At 41.0% G+C, this 16,419-nt stretch overlaps 1 protein-coding gene across 1 annotated transcript in view; it reads left to right on the plus strand.

Annotated features, from left to right (window-relative positions):
* The first annotated feature begins 256 nt into the window (after window positions 1–256).
* slc6a15 (solute carrier family 6 member 15) overlaps window positions 257–16,419 on the plus strand; it is a 34,189-nt gene continuing 18,026 nt past the window's right edge. Inside the window, exons 1-5 of the mRNA XM_067999457.1 lie at window positions 257–301; window positions 1,475–1,950; window positions 2,687–2,844; window positions 6,782–6,908; window positions 6,998–7,179. Of these exons, the coding sequence (XP_067855558.1) occupies window positions 1,656–1,950; window positions 2,687–2,844; window positions 6,782–6,908; window positions 6,998–7,179 (762 nt within the window). The 5' untranslated portion in view covers window positions 257–301; window positions 1,475–1,655. The remainder of the gene's footprint in view (window positions 302–1,474; window positions 1,951–2,686; window positions 2,845–6,781; window positions 6,909–6,997; window positions 7,180–16,419) is intronic.

A 16,419-nucleotide genomic window follows, 5' to 3' on the forward strand; every position in this document is an offset into this window, starting at 1 on the left:
TGTGGGAAAATTTACATCTGTTTCTAAACTATTTGCATTACTTTGGGAGGTATGTTTCTTGCAAACTGCAGAGGTTGCTCAGTCCATATCTAGTTAACTTTATAATAAAGGATAGCAGTGTCTTGGCAGGAGAAATCTCCATTACTTTACCCCTTGAAAGTTTCTCTGATTTAAGATTTTTTTTAATGGAATTATTATTATAATCTCATTCTTCAAATGCCATGCGTTGCTTACTTGTGTTATGCATTTCTCACACAGAACTTGGAACCGCAAGTTCCCTGCAGAGAACTGCTTTAATAAGGTAATTTATGGTTTGTGTAAGACTTTTTTATGTGTTGAACCTTTGGTCTAATTGGCTCAGAATTTTTTTACCCCTGCAATGTTGGATAATACAGCTATTTTATGCCATTCATTTCTTGCCAATTGTAAAAGGTACCTTTGGTAACTACAACCAACAGCTTGCTATGAGGTTTGTCATCTCACAGTTCTTAATGCAAGAATTTCTGAGACTTGACAACGCTTTTGATTTAGCAATTATATTGCCCAATGTTATTTACTCTTTAACCAAACAGTTATGCCATCTTTTTGTGGAAGCAAAGCAATTGTGATGTTCTATAATTCGGAATAGTTTCAACATAGCTGTTTTAATCTGATTAATCCAAAAGTTGCAATGATCAGCTGCTTTTCCTAAGCATCCATACTCATTGTGCACTAGCGCAACAGGAACAGTTTACCAATGAAATATATAACTTATATTTACTATTTTTTAGACTGTACTTTTCCATTTCATGATTTTGCCCACCTTCATTGCATCAAGAATCGACTCCCCAAATACCCTTTGGCTGGCCTCTCTTACACGATTCACAAACTCCAATTAAACCAAATTTCTGTGACCCATGTCCTCTCATGCATCGGGTTATGCACTTCCATCTACTTCCATTCCTGTCAAACTCAACTGGCTCACTATCCCCCCAGAATATTAATTTCAAGGACCTTGATCTCATCTTCAAAATCCCGCATGAACTTACACCTCTCCGTTGAGCAAACTCTTCCAAATATGTGGCCCAGCGTGCATCTTCAACTCCTCTGACTCTCTTGCCCCCTCTCTGTTCTGCCATCAGTGATAAACCCTTTAGTCACTACACCCCTTCCCTCTGAAACTCTTTCTCTAAACCACATCTCCCAGTGCCCTCGAATGGCCTGTCAAACTATTTGACCAAGCTTTTGGTCATTTTCCTTAATTTATCCTCTCCCTGGGTGATGTCCTTTTTCTATTCATTAAGCACGCAAAAACATTATGCTAGGTGAAGAGTGCTCTATAAATGCAAGTTGTTACTTTGCAGGAGATCTTCAAGAATAATTTGAAGAAAACAAATTATGGAATATAATGACAAACCTTTAAAATGTTTGATCAACTACGGCTTCTAATATTTGCTGTTCCAGTGACCAAAATATAACTGTTTTTCCCCAGCAGATTTTGAGGTACAGAATATTCTTTCAAACTCACTAAGAATCCACCTCAGGCCTTCAGTAACTGTGTTCTGATTGTCTGTTGGGCTCCTCCCTCGCCTGCTTCACATCGAGTTACATTTGACTGAAAGTATTGCTGCTGGACTTTTGTAGAGTGTTACAGAATCTGCAATCTAGTATTTCCAATGCCTAAAAACAGCAAAGTTGCAAAGAGGGAACTGGATGAAGATGTCACAGAGTCTGTCAAGGATCTCCTTTCCAATGAGGACATGATGAATGACGATCAGTTTAAGAAGAGTGCATTATATGTAGATGATTCCCAGACTGACAAAGATGTGGACATTGAAGAAGGATCTGATACAGAAGATGAAAGACCTGCCTGGAATAGCAAACTTCAGTACATTCTGGCACAGGTTGGATTTTCTGTTGGTTTAGGCAACGTATGGAGATTCCCATACTTATGTCAAAAAAATGGCGGAGGTAAGTGTACAACCACCAACATAGCCTGTCTTAAAGCTAATAAACACATTGGGCAATAAAATGGTGCTCTCCTTAATGTAGACAGGATTTAGTTTATATAAAATAATATATTAGTAATTTTCAAAGCCTTGTGATTACTGTGACCACTGGGTGCTGTGTTTGAAATTTAGAAAACTTGTTGCTTTATCTTATAATTAAGTATAATTAGTTTCCTTATGATTGGGAGGATTATAGTCTGCATTCTAATCTCAAATTTATGTGCAGCCATGTCTAATAATTTAATTGGACCTGGAGTTTTTGTGATCACTACTAAGCCTCAGAAGTGTATCATGAACCCCACTTATCCAATAGTGACACAGGCATTTCATAATGACTCTATTCTCTGCTTTGAACTATAAGGCTTGCTTGCACATTTATGAAATGTTATGCACATAAGTTAAGGAAAAGCAGATGAATGAATGTACGTCACTTTGAATAGTTTTGTGTTAAATTCAATGATTTTTAACATTGGTGGAAAACACATCTATGTGAAACAAAGGTATAAAAATCTGATCTTAATTTAATAAACCTGCACCAATTTGAACAGTGCGTCACAAAATGGATGAAGCAAAATTAACGTGTTTAATAAAAATGTGATGTATCAGATCTTTGGGACTTTTTTTTTAGAATGAGTTGCAAAAAGATTTGACATGAGATGGTGATGGCAGGTTATAAAACCGTGTTGTTTCTTCTTCAGGTGCCTACCTCGTGCCATATTTGATTTTACTGCTCATTATTGGAATACCACTGTTTTTCCTGGAGCTTGCAGTGGGTCAAAGAATCAGACGAGGCAGTATTGGTGTGTGGAATTACATTAGCCCAAGACTGGGAGGAATCGGATTTTCAAGCTGCATTGTATGTTGATTTTTTTTTAAATGCTGTTTTGTTTTGTCTGTGCAAGTTCACAATGTATTTGTTGACACTGCCTGAGGAAATACTTTGATTTTTTTCCCCCCTCCATTTACTCTGTAGAAGGACAGAGAAAGTCCTTTCTTCCTGATCCAATCATGTGAGCATTCTTCCACAAATGAAAGCAATGATTGATGCCATGGTGGTTTATGCCATACCATCATATATTGGAATACTCAGCAGTACGTGGAAATCAGGCACAGCATCTTTCTTTTGTTGCCTCAAAAATGTTCAGAGTTGCTTATAGTTGCAATAAAATTACAGATCAGTCACAACTGTAATTGAAACTAACTGCAAGTGTAATTATAAGCTCTGATTTTGTGGCTAGCTCTTTGTGCAAAATTGGTCAAAATTGCACTGAGGTGCATTGCTTGCAGTTATGTGGGGTCAGGTCATTTGAATAATTAGCATAAAATCTCGGCACAGCCTTGGCCTTCCATCGGCAACTATCCTAATGGGAAATGCAGTGTTCGCTGCAGCTGGGAGTACGACTGTTTAGAGGAAATACAGAGTTATAAAACATCTGCAAAAAATAATGCACCAATGAAAAAAATGCATGAATGGAAAATGAAGGGGCTATGGGCCCGTGTCTTCTCAACCAGCAATCTGCGAATGTTGTCTCCCACCAGGATGCATTATGGGTGAATCAGCCTTATTGGGGGTGATTTTAAACCCCAAGAACGGGTGGGTTGGGGGCGGGTGGGAGTTGAAAATAGTTGTTTTTTGGGTCGCGACCACAAGCCAGCTTTATTTCCGGGTTTAACACCTGCGCGTAAAAGTACAGATTTCCCACTGGGAATGCAAAGTCCGAAAATTTTGCGGTCACGACCCAAAAAAACAACTATTTTCAACTCCCACCCGCCCCCATCCCACCTGTTCTTGGGGTTTAAAATCACCCGCATTGTGTCTGTTTGGCTAAACAACACGAGTTATTTCAAGTACTGTAATTCTCTAAAAGTTAATATTAAAACTATCACTCTCTTGCTAATTTGTTTTTTGGGGGAGGAAAACCTTGGTACACCACAGAACACAACAGCTTCAACTCTGTTTATTATGTGAAACAATGTTTATTGTGAACATGCCCGATAACAACTTCTTTCAGTCAAAGCTCCACACACAATTAATGTGTGTAGAGCAGAGTGTATTTAATAGTAACTGGTAACCATGTTAATAGGTCACTAACTGCAACAGCACTTCATTCCTCTCCCTCTCTCCCCAGAACCTTCTGGGCTTTGCTTTATATACCTAACTTCTTCCTTTTCTTCCCCAGGGATGGGAGGAGCCATAGCTCCACCATCCCACTCTCCATTTCGTCAGCATTGTTATCAAAAACTAATCTCAATTTGTCATTCATCAGTGATTTTATTCTTTACATACATTGTTAACATTAAGCAGCTTTGCAGCACTATTATGATAATTATTACTGGTTATTTGTAGTGCACCAAAGATGACTTATGAGAAATTGCAATTAGAGCAACGTAGGGACAAAAGCCATAAATCAATAACTCTCAAGCTTTTTTGCTTATCCGTCCTATTTATAGTTGTATTTCTTATAGTTACCCCTCATTAGTTTATTCTTCCCATGTGACTCACTTGAACTCCAGTCCCCCAAGCTGCCAATTTGCATCTTCAAGCTGCAGGTTGCACTGTTTTCAACAGTTCCATTTGCCTGAGGCACATGAAGATCAGGCCATTGATTTGACATCTTGCTGTCACTCCCCACTGGAGCTGTTGGCTGCTGCCCCATCTCCTTTCCCTGTTCACAACCCAACCTGAGAATTGATGCGCTCTCTCTGCTGTCAATCTACCGCCATTCCAAGAAAGAGTAGATTGCCACATTCTCAGCTGTGAACTGGAAGCCAGCTTTAACTTCTTCAAGACTAAGATAGTAAAAGCATCTTAAGTGCTTTAAAAGAACCCAGGTCATATCTGGGAACATGGCAATTGAGCCTTTCTGTGAGCAGAGGCAGGTTGCCACAAATGGTTTTCTTGGCAATTAGTTGGGAGCTTAGTGCATATATACTGTATTTGCTGACTGTATATCAGTAAATATAGTATGCTTATACTTTATTTACTGACTTATAGTCACCATCCATCTCCCATTGCTCCCAGATCCTGGAGCCTCTGCAGTGCTCTCATGTCCCGTGACCTCCCTGTTAATGTTCCCAACCCCACTTCGGGGAATCTCACTCCCAATTTTGCTAGACCCTGGGACCTGCTTCCCATGCCTCCACACTCAATTACAATGCTCCTAGACCCCAATGCTAACCTCCCACATGGCCACACCTTAGCACCTCCCTCCTACTACTTCTAGACTCTCATCTTACAACTCCCACAACCTTGACTCCTCACTCCCACTACTCCCAGACCAAAGGACCCCCTCTCCGTAATACTCCCAGAACTCAACAATCCTCTGATCCTCTCATGCCCCTCTCCCAGGAGTCCCAGACTCCAGACTACTCTCCTGACATCACTCCTACTATCTATAATCTGGGATACTTTCTCAATCATCTTATATATCCTGGGCTTTAAAAAAGTTAAGGCATAAAATTAATTGCATAACTAAACGGCCATAAAATGATCAAGACCCACTGATTTACAATTTCATGAAAATATGGAGATATTCATTCAAACTGGAAAATACCACCTATAAAAATGCAGTTTAACTGATTCAATCACCATATATCAGTGATCCTGATGCATTTGTACATTCCTTAGCATAAAACAGCGTATTCTCTGACTGTCAGCAACGCCTTGGGAAATATATGTCCCATTGCACTGTTCATGGTATTGAAGGTTACGCTATTTTAAAAGGACAGGAGCATTATATTGTGCAACGCACAGTATTATTCCGCTGCTGAAGAACAGCTGTGTGTAACTTAGTATGTCCCTTTAAGGCAAAAAGATATAATTGCTTGGTGTTCTTGGTCAATTAAAAACTAATTGTTATGAGACAGATCTTTAGGCCAATTAGAGGTCAGATTGGCATTTGTTTTTCTATAAATTTGACTCCCGAAATGAATTAGAAGATATTTTCTGTTGCTGGGGAAGATTCTCTGTACTTCAAAAATAATTGGCTTTCTCTTTTTTTTTGACATTTCTTTTAAGTGTGAAACATAAATTTGCATGTATGACAGCTTGACACAGAAGTGTGATGAACATGTCCCAAAACTTTTCGAAACACAAGTGATACATCTAAATGCATATATCAGAATGCACATTCCTGTCAAAACTGTATTGCTATTTCAATCTCTCTGTTGCCCTTCATATACATAATGCACAGCACTGACTTCCTTCCATTTTGACACAACCCAGCTTTACTTTCACAATCCCATACTGATTTATTCAAAGGTCTCACTTTTGATTAAAATACAGCATATTAAAAAGGGGCAGATATACAAAAATTGCAAAGTGCTTACTGTTGTTCGGCACATGGAGACCAGGTCTGATTTGAATAAAACTGCTGCCTCCCCCTTTCATTAGTGACTAATAATTAAAGAATTGGAATATACTAATGCAATTTCTTTTAATTAATTGAAAGTCATAGATAACAAGCCCGACGGTTTGATGGTCATGGCTGAGCTGACAAACTCGACAGGCACAAAAAATTTATTCGATATAGAAAACTGGAAAACTATAGCATGCTTTAGTTTTGTGCATTCATATCAAATCTCTACTTTAGCAGGCGTTAACCCTGCAGTAAAAGGAATTTGATGTAACCACATTAAGCATTTGGATAATAATACTGCACAGCATAATTTGCAGATTATAATTATTCTACATGAAAATTTGCAAAATATTATTATTAAAAAAATCTGCTGGGGAATCTTATAATTAACACAATGAAAGGATTGTAAAATGCATCTTGGTGTTTTGATTGTAGGTGTGCTTCTTTGTAGCTCTGTACTACAATGTCATTATTGGCTGGAGCTTCTTTTACTTGTCCAAGTCCTTTCAGCATCCACTGCCCTGGGATCAGTGTCCCTTGGAGAAAAATGGCACCAAGACCTGTGAGTATGCAACAGCGGTATCTTGTATCTTGAGATGTCATTGTGTGTTAAGTGATGCAAACAGTGTGATGTCTCTCCGTTTGTTTCAGTTGTTGTGCCTGAATGTGAAAAAAGCTCCGCCACTACCTATTTCTGGTACAGAGAAGCGCTGGATATATCTGACTCTATCTCAGAGAGCGGGGGTCTGAACTGGAAGATGACTATCTGCCTGTTCATAGCCTGGCTTATGGTGTGTCTCGCCATGATTAAAGGCATTCAATCTTCAGGAAAGGTTAGTGTTTTTCTTGACTCTGCCAGAATTAATCACTGTATTAAGATTTTTATCTTCAGTTTGTCTCGAATATACCTACTTCCCATTGAGGCAAAATATTTGTTTTCCATTCACATCTGTAAATATGAATGATAAGATTTATTCATTTTTATGTAAAGTAGAAATTACAGTCCCGAAATTTCATGGCCTGCTCCTAGTGTGGAGTCTCGCTCAACAGAAGTACAAATTGGAGGATTAAGCATGGAGATCAGTGTGCTTGATTCACAGTACTCCCAATGTTCTATTCATTAATTTTAATATATGCGTTAGCCCTGAAATTGTGAGAATCCAGTCCACTGGCTGCAGAATCTCACAATTCCAGGGCTTCGGCATAAAAAAACTAGATTTCTTCATTTAATTTTCTAACATGAAAAGTTGTCAACCTGGTTAAATTTTTAATTTGGGGACAAGAATGCTTCCATATTTCTTAACAGGTAGAGAAAGCAATCTATAACAATATATTCCACAGTCAACACTTTCACTTTGAACTGATGTGCTCTTTACTTGATCTGGCCAAGCCACAAGAAAAGCTTGAGCTACTCCTGTTGCTATGTTCCTATGCTGGGCTCGAACTAAGTTCAAAAACTATAGGGTAGATTTCACCAATTCATGCTTTGGTGAATTTATGGTATGTCCTTGATTTGAATGTGAGCTGAATCATGTGAGGGTTCACTTGATCAGAACACTTCAGCAACCAACAATTGCTAGAGAGACTAAAACGGTGTAGCTATTGAAACAACCTAACATTTGCACCCTTCCAGTTACATCCTCTAGTTTCTCTGCAGCCTCTTGCCACTACCTGCTCATCAGTTCACAGATCCATTACACAGAGAATGAGGATAAATGTTATTTGTAGATTTGACCATTATCTCATTGTTCCAGATTTCACCAACAAAAATTGGTGTTTGTTGTGTTTTTTTTTTACTTAGAATAGCTCAGCTTCAGTTTTGGCTCTTAGGTTCAAGATATAACCCTACTTAAACAACGTTAGCTTGCCCAGCTCCATTCTTTTCCTCCATTGCCTCCCCCTCAAGACGGTCTTCCCTCCTCCAAGCAGTTTTTCTCTTTCCATCTCCCACAACACTGTATCTCTCCCTCTCTCTTCTTGCCGCATTCAAAGGAGTGTGCCTTCCTTCCCTTCACATACCAACAGTGACTTTCTAGCCCCCAGTCGGGTCCCCAAGAAAGTGGAGCCAATTTTTGTCTCACTATCCCGCCCTTTACAACCATAAGTGAAATTAGGCAGGAGAATAATTAAAATATCCAAGCAGGAGTCAACTCACATTGTCAGGATCCCCAATGCCAGTTTTGTGCCAATCAGCACTGCAGCCTTACTTTCTCAACCTGCCCACAAACCAAGGGTGGTTCAGGTCAGGAGGAGGCCATTATAGCGCTATTTAAAGCTGCAGTCAGGAAAAGCTGAAAGCAGGTCTGGAACTCATGTTTTCTTCAGTCTTGAGAGTTATGAGCCTCAAAGGCTTCCATAAGTCCTTCTCCTTGTTCCTGTGGGTGCTCATAAAATTCTCCTGCTGCTGAAAGCTGCCGCTCTATTTAACTCTGCTTGCTTTAAGGTGCTGCTATGTGCCCATGTTGGGCATTTGCTATGCCAGCTTTCCCATCTTCCCAAATGGTAAGCTGCCTATAAGCAGCTCATTGATAGCTTTCCTTTTCTATTTAAATGTGGCTGCAACAACCAAAATCAATTGGACCTCCTGCCAACGTTATCAGGCATGTGGAGAAGATGCCCTGTCCCCTACCTGCCCTCCACACCAAAATCACCCCAGGTATCTTTTGCTCTCCCTTTCCCTCTCAAGGATTTTCTCTTCCTCTCCCATCCACCTTCAACTGGATCTATCCCCTTTCTCTTCCCTCAACGCTATGGGGTAAATTTTCATCTTCACCACCTGAGTGATAATCTAGCGGAGTGGATCACCCTCTCTTTATAGAACCTGCCTGAAATTAATTAAATGAAAATCAGATGGATTTTATTAAAAGGCAGGGGATCTACCCCACCAGATGATCAACCAGGCGGTGAAGGTGAAAATTTACCCATGTATTTGTCTTTCTGATCGCCAGGCGGCAACATTAATGAAATAAAGTCAGGAGCGTATTCACTGGAGACAGAATCCCTGTGCATGCATATCTCACAGAGTGTCTGTCACATGAAAAAAGAAGTGTATCCTTTTTTATGGGTTTGAGTCTCAGCCATGCAATAGTTCGTAGGAATTTGTAGTTTTTCCTGTGAATGTGCATTTTGTTTGTTCACGTTGGGGATCTCTGAGCAGGAAAGTTAGATGATTGTGTGGAGATCGTGAGGTATGGGGGAGAAGTTCAGGATGTCATAAGGGGAGAGGCATTGTTGGAGCTGAGTTAATAGGTATGTTTATTTTTTGTTTACCTTTTATTTTAGGGGCATGGGAGGGGGAAGAGAATCTGTCATGTCTGGTGTTTCACAGAGAATTTGTTTTGCCGGAATGTGATTGGCAAGAGAATATGAAATTAGGAAGGGTGGTTTAGCATAATATGATTGATGAATAACAAAAATAGGAAGTAACCAATTAGAAAGGAGGAAAACAGACACTTAGCCAATGGAAAGAAGCAAATTTTACAGAGATATGACATAGATGACAGACTGAACATACATAACAAACATAAGAAATGTTATTATAAACATACAAAGAGAAGAGGGTGGTCTGTGGAGAGATTGATTTTCCAGGATAATAGCCAGGATGCATTACCAATAAAAATTAAACCTGTTTAAATCTTGGTAGTCAAACAGTACACTATTCAATGATCTGTATTTTTTAGAATTAGCAGAAACGTGCATAGCTACTGCATATATCTTCAACAGTGGGATTGGCAGGGTTGTTTCTTGTCTTACGGCAGCTGCCTTTTTGGTAAAAGAAAAATTGTTTTTTGCTATGTAATGTTAAAATCACTTTTCCCAGTATTAGTAAAAGACACATTCACACGTTTGTATGGAAATCCTTTGCCTGTAATTTCAAGAAAAACATTAAACTGTTTATTTTAAACAGGTTAATGCCATGGTTAAACTGGTAGACAGAGGAATTTTATAAAAACACATTAACACATTTGGTTCCTTGCTGTTTTCTATAAAGTAATTTACATAACACCAGACTCTCTTAGCAGACAAAGGCTAAATAGCTATTCATATAGAAGATCCCCATTCTCCATTCTAAGGAGATAGATTCTGATATTGCCAGCTTTTTTCCTCCTGGTTCTGATCATAGCCATTTGCTGCCATTAGAAGCAAGGGAGCTCCTCAGCCATCCATCTGTGAAAGCACCCATGGTGAAGCAGGCTAGATTTAAATGAGATTGGCTCAAAAGTGTGGTTGTGAGAACTCTGTTTGCTCAGAACTCAGAATTTTAATGATGCCATCTGCCCAGTGTACATAAACCACACCAACTATGCTCATTTAATCCTACAGCATGACTTCATCTTACAGAGGGGTTTATGACATGAGTAATTAAAAAGACACTTCTTAATTAATAATTAAAAAAAATAATTTCTTTGTATTGTGCTTTTTTGTTCCCCTATACCAGTTGTCCAATTTCATTTCATACACAGATTAAGGGGGAAATAAATAAAAACCTACAGCAGGGCATTTCTTCACCCTTTTGTGTACAGCTATTATAATTTCTTTCACGTGTGCTACTCTTTTGTCCTTTGGGTTCTGCTTTCATTAGCCTCTGGCTTAAAGTTTGTTTGAATACACTGTAGAAACTCATGAATAGTAGGTGACTTTGCATTTACTGCTGTGTTAAACATATATCAGATGACTTAAAACCGTATGATCACTTGCACAGCTCCCCTTAACACCGACATTCCAAATATACGAGTGTTTTTCTTTATTTACGCCTCCCCAATCTCACTTCAACATGTGTGAAGCATCAGTGTGTACTATTTGTTTACCCACACAGTGTTAGTTAGCCCTTACTCAGCTCCCCGAGGGAGATGCACTACTTCCACAGAACGTCCCACCTAGCACACATATTAAATTATTATTAATGTGGGAGCACCATTCAGTCTTCGTTTTCCATCCATAAGTATTGAGGCATACTGGTCAGAAGAAAATTCATATAACAGTCTGATTTCCTGATCCGAAAATTGATGGCACAGTGGAGCCTTCAATTATCCCTCTTCCTGATTTTCTGCCAGAATTTTTGCATGACAAACCCTTGCATAGGACCCTCACTGCGCAGCCCACTAGCACCAAACTCCTCCTGTTTGACGTAAGTCAATCTAACAGTCGAAGAAAAATTAAATTCACATTTTGTTATTTGTATTTTTCTTTATTGCCATCCCAAGGATTTTGCTACACGTAAGACCAAATTTTGGGAACTTTCGATTATCCGTTATCCACTTGTTGAGGAGTCTCTCTTCCATTGCAGCATTCATAATGGGGATTACGAAGATTCTGCTGTATTTTTAATTAAGTGTTACCAGGCAATTCTGTGGTGGAAAACAATCACTAACTGAATTTATGGAGCTACAAAAAGTATTGTATATGATTTTAGAAAGACATGTTTGCATTTTTATAGTGTTTTATAACATCACAAGTGGAGAGCAGTGACGTTTGTTATGCAGTAGCCACTCTCTGTTGCAATGTCCAATGGAGATAATTAGATGAATGAGTAGTTCATCCATTTTTGGTGGTATCAAAAGGATTGTTGGGCCAGGGACTACGAGAACCCCCTATTCTTCTTCAGACTAGCATTTGCGCATGTCCATTTCTGGAAAGAGGTTTGATTGCTCCCATACACAAAGTATTTTGAGATTGAAAATCATGGAAAGAAAATATTCACAGGAAAAACACCCAAGATGTTCTAGGAGCATTGAATTCATTAAAAAAAACAGAGCCGCTTAGCAGGCCACAAATCTCATTTAAAGGATGAAATGGGCTGATAGCCTCCTCCATCTTAGGGTACTGCATAGTAGGCCCATCATGCACTCATGGTCAATAGGCAGAAGTTATGCTAACTATTCAGATCTTCCCATTCAACAAAAGTAGTAAAATAGGTTGATTTAATATTCACTGAACTGGCTCCAATGTCCTGAGGCGGAGACATTTCTGGGTATTGCAACTGTTCTTAGTCATTTCATCAGAAAAGTTCAAAGGCGATTTTTGGGCTTAGGTCATCAAAAACAAGTGAAGCCTATCTTCTGGGTATGGACGGCTCAGGGCATGCTGTTCCCCTAAATAAATAACTGATATAATACCCTTAGTCTGTTCTTGTGTTATGTTTAGTGAATGTAAAGCTGTGACAGTGATCCAATATAAATATTTTTTTAAAAAAACCTGCAGTATTTAAAAACCACTAGAAAAAATAAAGTGTTGATAAGATTTATTTTTTTAAGACAACTCAGTGGGGGCTCAAAGGTCGAACTCGCTACCATTGAAAAACAATGGAAGAAATGTATCCATTGAGTAGTTGGGCGTGCAGAGCAGGAAGGTCCCAGGTTTGACCTCCCAGTCTGTGCTTGGCTGGCTGTTCTAAGCCTGGGAGTGTAGGGAAGCTAGTTAGCCTCAGTGTCCTGGGTTGGGGAAGGGAAAACATCCAGTTTTGTCACTCCTTGTCGCTAGCAAGCAAAAGTCTGCCTGTGCCCACAACTGTCTCCGAACCTGGACGTTTGTTCATCGAAATTCCAACCAGGACATGTCTTTCCTAATCTTTGCCAAGCCTATGCAACCTGAATTTCCTCTGTGTCCATTCATGTGTGCATTTTGGCTGTCACTTCAGACCAGAACCCAATACCTTTATCTCCTTTTTTTCCTTCAACTGGTTTAATCATCTATCGGCAGATCTTGCTGTGCTCTGCCAAAACTGCTTACTACTCCAGGATCATCCTGGAATGCAAAGATAACTCTCAGTCCTTTTCTCCACTACCAACCATCTCCTTGAACCCCTCTTCCTTGTCCCTTCCACCCACACCTCCAACAAATGTGAGGGGCTCCTGGACTTCTTTGTCATCAACATTGAGACCATCTGTTCTGCTGCTTGTGCCACATACCCCCTTCCCCTTGCCCACCAAGCCACACCTCCACTCAGGTTTCCCCTGCCCTAGCCCTGAACCCATTTTTTTCTAATTTCTCTCCTATCTCCCCTCATGCGACTTGAGCCCAAAATCCAGGCTGACACCTCATTGTAGTATGGAGAGAATGCATTCTTACTTATCCAACTGCGCCAGAACATCCCCAGCAATGGCTTCTCATCCCGCCCGTGGACCATTACCACTGGAGTCCCCCAAGAATCTATCTTTAGCCCCCTCCTCTTCCTCATCAACATGCTGTCTTTTGATGACAGCATCCAAAGACATGGGGTCAGGTTCCACATGTATGTTGACGACACCCAACTTCTATCTCTGCACTACCTGTCTCGACTCCTCCACTGCCTATGTTGTCAGACTGCTTGTCCAACATCCACTCCTGAAGAAGCCACTTTCCACCAGTTAAACATTGGGAAGACAGAAGCCATCATCCTTACCACCCCCCCACAACAAACTCCATACTCTTTCCACTAATTCCATCATCCTTCCAGACACTGTCTCAGGTTGAACCAACTGTTCACAACCACATTATCCCACATGACCCAGAGTCATAGAGTTATACAGCACGGATAGAGGCCCTTCGGCCCATCGTGTCCGCGCCGGCCATCAAGCCCTGTCTACTCTAATCCCATATTCCAGCATTTGGTCCGTAGCCTTGTATGCTATGGCATTTCAAGTGCTCATCCAAATGCTTCTTGAATGTTGTGAGGGTTCCTGCCTCCACAACCCTTTCAGGCAGTGAGTTCCAGACTCCAACCACCCTCTGGGTGAAAAAGTTCTTTCTCAAATCCCCTCTAAACCTCCCGCCTTTTACCTTGAATCTATGTCCCTTTGTTATAGAACCCTCAATGAAGGGAAAAAGCTCCTTAGTATCCATCCTATCTGTGCCCCTCATAATTTTGTACACCTCAATCATGTCCCCCCTCAGCCTCCTTTGCTCCAAGGAAAACAAACCCAATCTTCCCAGTCTCTCTTCATAGCTGAAGCGCTCCAGCCCTGGTAACATCCTGGTGAATCTCCTCTGCACCCTCTCCAAAGCGATCACATCCTTCCTGTAGTGTGGCGACCAGAACTGCACACAGTACTCCAGCTGTGGCCTAACCAGTGTTTTATACAGCTCCATCATAACCTCCTTGCTCTTATATTCTATGCCTCGTCTAATAAAGGCAAGTATCCCATATGCCTTCTTTACCACCTTCTCTACCTTTCCGCCGCCTTCAGGGATCTGTGAACTTGCACACCAAGATCCCTCTGACCCTCTGTCTTGCCTAGGGTCCTCCCATTCATTGTGTATTCCCTTGCCTTGTTAGTCCCTCCAAAGTGCATCACCTCGCACTTTTCCGGGTTAAATTCCATTTGCCACTGTTCCGCCCATCTGACCAACCCATCTATATCGTCCTGCAGACTGAGGCTATCCTCCTCGCTATTTACCACCCTACCAATTTTTGTATCATCAGCGAACTTACTGATCATACCTTTTACATTCATATCCAAGTCATTAATGTAGACCACAAACAGCAAGGGACCCAGCACCGATCCCTGTGGTACCCCACTGGCCACAGGCTTCCAGTCACAAAAACAACCTTCGACCATCACCCTCTGTCTTCTGCCACTAAGCCAGTTTTGTATCCAAAGTGCCAAGGCACCCTGGATTCCATGGGCTCGTACCTTCTTGACCAGTCTCCTGTGGGGGACTTTATCGAAGGCCTTACTGAAATCCATGTATACCACATCCACTGCGTTACCCTCATCCACACGCCTAGTCACCCCCTCAAAAAATTCAATCAAATTAGTCAGACATGATCTTCCCTTGACAAAGCCATGTTGACTATCCCTGATTAATCCTTGCTTCTCCAAGTGGAGACTAATTTTGTCCTTCAGAATTTTTTCCAATAATTTTCCTACCACTGATGTTAGGCTCACTGGCCTGTAGTTCCCCGGTTTTTCCCTACTCCCCTTCTTGAATAATGGTACTACATTAGCGGTTCTCCAGTCCTCTGGCACATCCCCTGTGGCCAGTGAGGTTCTGAATATATGTGTTAGAGCCCCCGCAATCTCCTCCTTTGCCTCACACAGTAGCCTGGGATACATTTCGTCCGGGCCTGGGGATTTATCCATTTTTAGGCCTGCTAAAACCGCCAATACCTCCTCCCGCTCGATGTTAATATGTTCGAGTATATCACAGTCCCCCTGCCGTATTTCTATGTCTACATCGTCCTTCTCCATAGTGAAAACAGATGCAAAAAATTCATTTAGAACCCCTCCTACATCTGCCGGCTCCACACACAGATTGCCATTTTTGTCCCTAATGGGCCCTATTTTTTCCCTAGTCATCCTCTTACCCTTAATATACTTATAAAACATCTTAGGATTTTCCTTTATTTTGCTCACCAGTGTTATTTCATGGCCCCTCCTTGATCTCCTAATTTCTTTTTTAAGTATCCCCCTGCACTTTTTGTACTCCTCTAGGGCTTCCTCCGTCTTTAGCCTTTTCTATCTGCAAAAACCCTCCTTTTTTTCCTAATCCATTCTCGTATATCCCCTGACATCCAAGGTTCCCTGGAGTTCTTGGAACCACCCTTGACCTTTACGGGAACATGTTGCCATTGTATGGTCTCAATCTCCCTTCTGAAAGACTCCCATTGCTCCGATGCAGATTTTCCTACAAGCAGCTGATCCCAGTCCATTTTGGCCAGATCCTGCCTTATCCTATTAAAATCGGCCTTCCCCCAATTTAGAACCTTTATTTCCGGCCCCTCCCTATTCTTTTCCATGACCACCTTAAATCTCACCGAATTATGGTCACTGTCACCAAAGTGCTCACCTACTAGCACTTCTTCCACTTGGCCGGCCACATTCCCTAGAATTAGGTCCAGTACCGCCCCCTCTCTTGTAGGACTTTCTACATGCTGGCTCAAAAAGCAGAACTGAGCTTCTGAATCCATATCCTCTCCATCATAAAGACAGTTCACCTCCACCTCCGTAACATTGCCTGTCTCTGTCCCTGCCTCAGCTCATCCACTGCCGAAACCCTTTGTCACCTCCAGATTAAACAATTCCAAAGTTCTCCTAGCTTGCCTTTCACCCTCCACCCTTCATAAACTTCAGCTCATCCAAACTCTGTTGCTG

Source organism: Heptranchias perlo, chromosome 18, assembly GCF_035084215.1.
Source record: "Heptranchias perlo isolate sHepPer1 chromosome 18, sHepPer1.hap1, whole genome shotgun sequence".
Classification (NCBI taxonomy): domain Eukaryota; kingdom Metazoa; phylum Chordata; class Chondrichthyes; order Hexanchiformes; family Hexanchidae; genus Heptranchias; species Heptranchias perlo.